Source organism: Solenopsis invicta, chromosome 3, assembly GCF_016802725.1.
Source record: "Solenopsis invicta isolate M01_SB chromosome 3, UNIL_Sinv_3.0, whole genome shotgun sequence".
NCBI lineage: Eukaryota > Metazoa > Arthropoda > Insecta > Hymenoptera > Formicidae > Solenopsis > Solenopsis invicta.
Genome location: NC_052666.1, coordinates 12,533,896 through 12,536,163, shown reverse-complemented (window position 1 = coordinate 12,536,163; position 2,268 = coordinate 12,533,896). Strand labels below are relative to the sequence as shown.

Below are 2,268 nucleotides of genomic sequence, written 5' to 3'. Positions count from 1 at the left end.
ACTCGGAAAGTAGTCAACGAAAATAAACATTCTTATAGTGTTTTGGAAAGGTCTTGACACCAGCTATTAGATTCTGGAATCAAAAATAGGCTGTTCCATTTAAAAAACTTAATGGGATTTCGATCTGACCTTGGCGACGCCATCCAAGGTCAAACTGATAAGATCATTGAATAGATCTTTTGAAACCCTACAACTTTCGTCTGAACATATTTTTGATTGGTCCTAATCCTGCGAAGAGAAAAGGGGTGTACGGGTGGTCTGAAACACCCTGTATAGTAGTATATATTATATAGTAAGCATACTTTTAGGTTAGGTTGCTTTTTCTTTATTTATTTATGTTAGATAGTTTTATTTGTTATATTGTGTTAATAAATGTGTTTTTTATATTGTAGGAAATTCTGTTGCCCTCATATACTTGTGGTGTGTGCGAAACTATTGTTTGTACCATAAAAGAAAGTGAAGAAATATATCGTCACTCTTGTATGGAGGGATATAATGAATGTTAGATAGATAAAAATTCATATTATTTTTATCCTAAGAGCGGTAAACACATTAGTAATAATTTTTCATTATTACATATTTTATAAGTAACATTACAACTAACATGAATGCTTTGTGTAGATGACGGATGTATAATACGCAAGAGTTTAATAGATGGTGAGGAGGTAATTGCAACAGATCAAGTCCCAAACCAAGAGGCCAAGAGCAATTGGCGAAATAATAAAATTTTGGAAGAAGAACAGCTCATCGAAGAAGTCCATAAGCGTCCCCCACTATGGAATTTCAAGCTTCCTCTTAGTGAGCGAAGTATGCAAGCTAAAAAAAAGCTGTGGGAAGAAATCAAAATAGTAGTGAATGGTAGTATTCTATATTCATAGTTTAAATGAAATAAAATTAACTAGAGAGCCATTAAACATTTTTGTATTTTTTGTAGGTACAATGGACATTACAAGTCTGAAAAAAAAATGGAAATCATTGTGTGATACTTACAGGACGCATAAAAATAAACAACAGAAACCAAGCAGTTCAGCAGGGACCTCAAAAAAAGGGACAAAAAGAAATGGGTACACTTTGAACGGATGAAGTTTCTTAGCGATATGCAGCCCGAAATCGAGTATGTACCAAATAACGAACATTCAAACATGTCTTAATGCAGTAATACATATCTGTTTACATTTATTGCATGTAAATTTAAATTGTACAGAACTGTAACTAATATGGCACCATTTCCCAACGAAGATTCCAATGATACTGCGATTTTTGATGAAAGTAGTAGCAGTGGTTGTGGATCACGTATGTTAACTTATTATTTTCTTATGAAGGGTATTGAAGAAAAATAAAAAATTAAAATTTAATTAATATTTTTAATATTTTATTTTTTTATGAGATTTAAAAATTTTGACCTTTTGTTTTTATTTTTTTGCTACTCTTTAATTTACAAATGTAATTAAGAAGTACAACAAATACAATATCTCTAAATGATTTTAGGTAATCACAAACGTAGTTGCAGTAGCTTAGATGATAACGAAGATAGTTTTGATCGATTAGTTGATGCTATAAATCAATCGATTAATGTACCACCATTTGTGCCTCCTACGCCAACAGTGACTGACAAAGCAGCTTTATATGGTAACCTTGTTGCTACTCAATTACGAGAAATCAATTCTCAGTTTGTGGACGACATAATGATTAAAGTAATGCAATTGCTTAATGATGCTAAAAAAAGATATCCTAATTAAATCGCCTCCGTTTGTTTCCTCCACCAATTGACAAAGCAGCTTTATTTACTGTTACAAGTATTAAATAAGTATTAAATAAATAAATAATATAGTTAACAATATATACATTTATAATAAGTAAATTGATGATACAATAAAGTATAAGTTTTATAATATACGTTATATCTAAACTTTTTATAAAATTTATAGAAAAAGATTTTTGTAATAAAAATTATAAAAAATTATTATAAAAAAATGTTTATTTATATTTTTTATTAGTTTTATTTATTATATAACGTTACATATATTACATTATAAAAATCATTTTAAAAAAATTTTTTTTACAATTACTGTTGAAAGCATTAATATTCCAATTTCATAATTATTTCAAGTCTAACGAGTATGCGGCGCACAGTTTAAGTTAGAAATTGTATAATTAATAATTATTCGGCACTATAGAACAGCTGTGACTGATGTAGGTCTTCTATTCATGTGTTTTATTAAGTTCTATTATGTTGCCACGGTACTGCCCCTTCGTTATTAAAATAAT

The 2,268-nt window shown here is 29.1% G+C and overlaps 1 protein-coding gene across 1 annotated transcript; it reads left to right on the top strand.

The window, feature by feature from the left end:
* The first annotated feature begins 357 nt into the window (after positions 1–357).
* Positions 358–1,860, top strand: LOC105194000. The gene is made up of 4 exons (XM_011158691.3): positions 358–858; positions 935–1,114; positions 1,205–1,293; positions 1,489–1,860. The coding sequence occupies exons 2-4, from the start codon at positions 1,080–1,082 to the stop codon at positions 1,737–1,739; spliced, it is 375 nt and encodes a 124-aa protein (XP_011156993.1). The 5' UTR covers positions 358–858; positions 935–1,079; the 3' UTR covers positions 1,740–1,860.
* The last annotated feature ends 408 nt before the right edge of the window (positions 1,861–2,268 follow it).

Coding starts and splice junctions, on each gene's coding strand:
- LOC105194000 (XM_011158691.3), top strand. CDS start 1,080: ATGAAGTTTCTTAGCGATATGCAGCCCGAAATCGA. Junction 1,115..1,204: donor GATATGCAGCCCGAAATCGA/GTATGTACCAAA, acceptor TAAATTGTACAG/AACTGTAACTAATATGGCAC. Junction 1,294..1,488: donor TAGCAGTGGTTGTGGATCAC/GTATGTTAACTT, acceptor AAATGATTTTAG/GTAATCACAAACGTAGTTGC.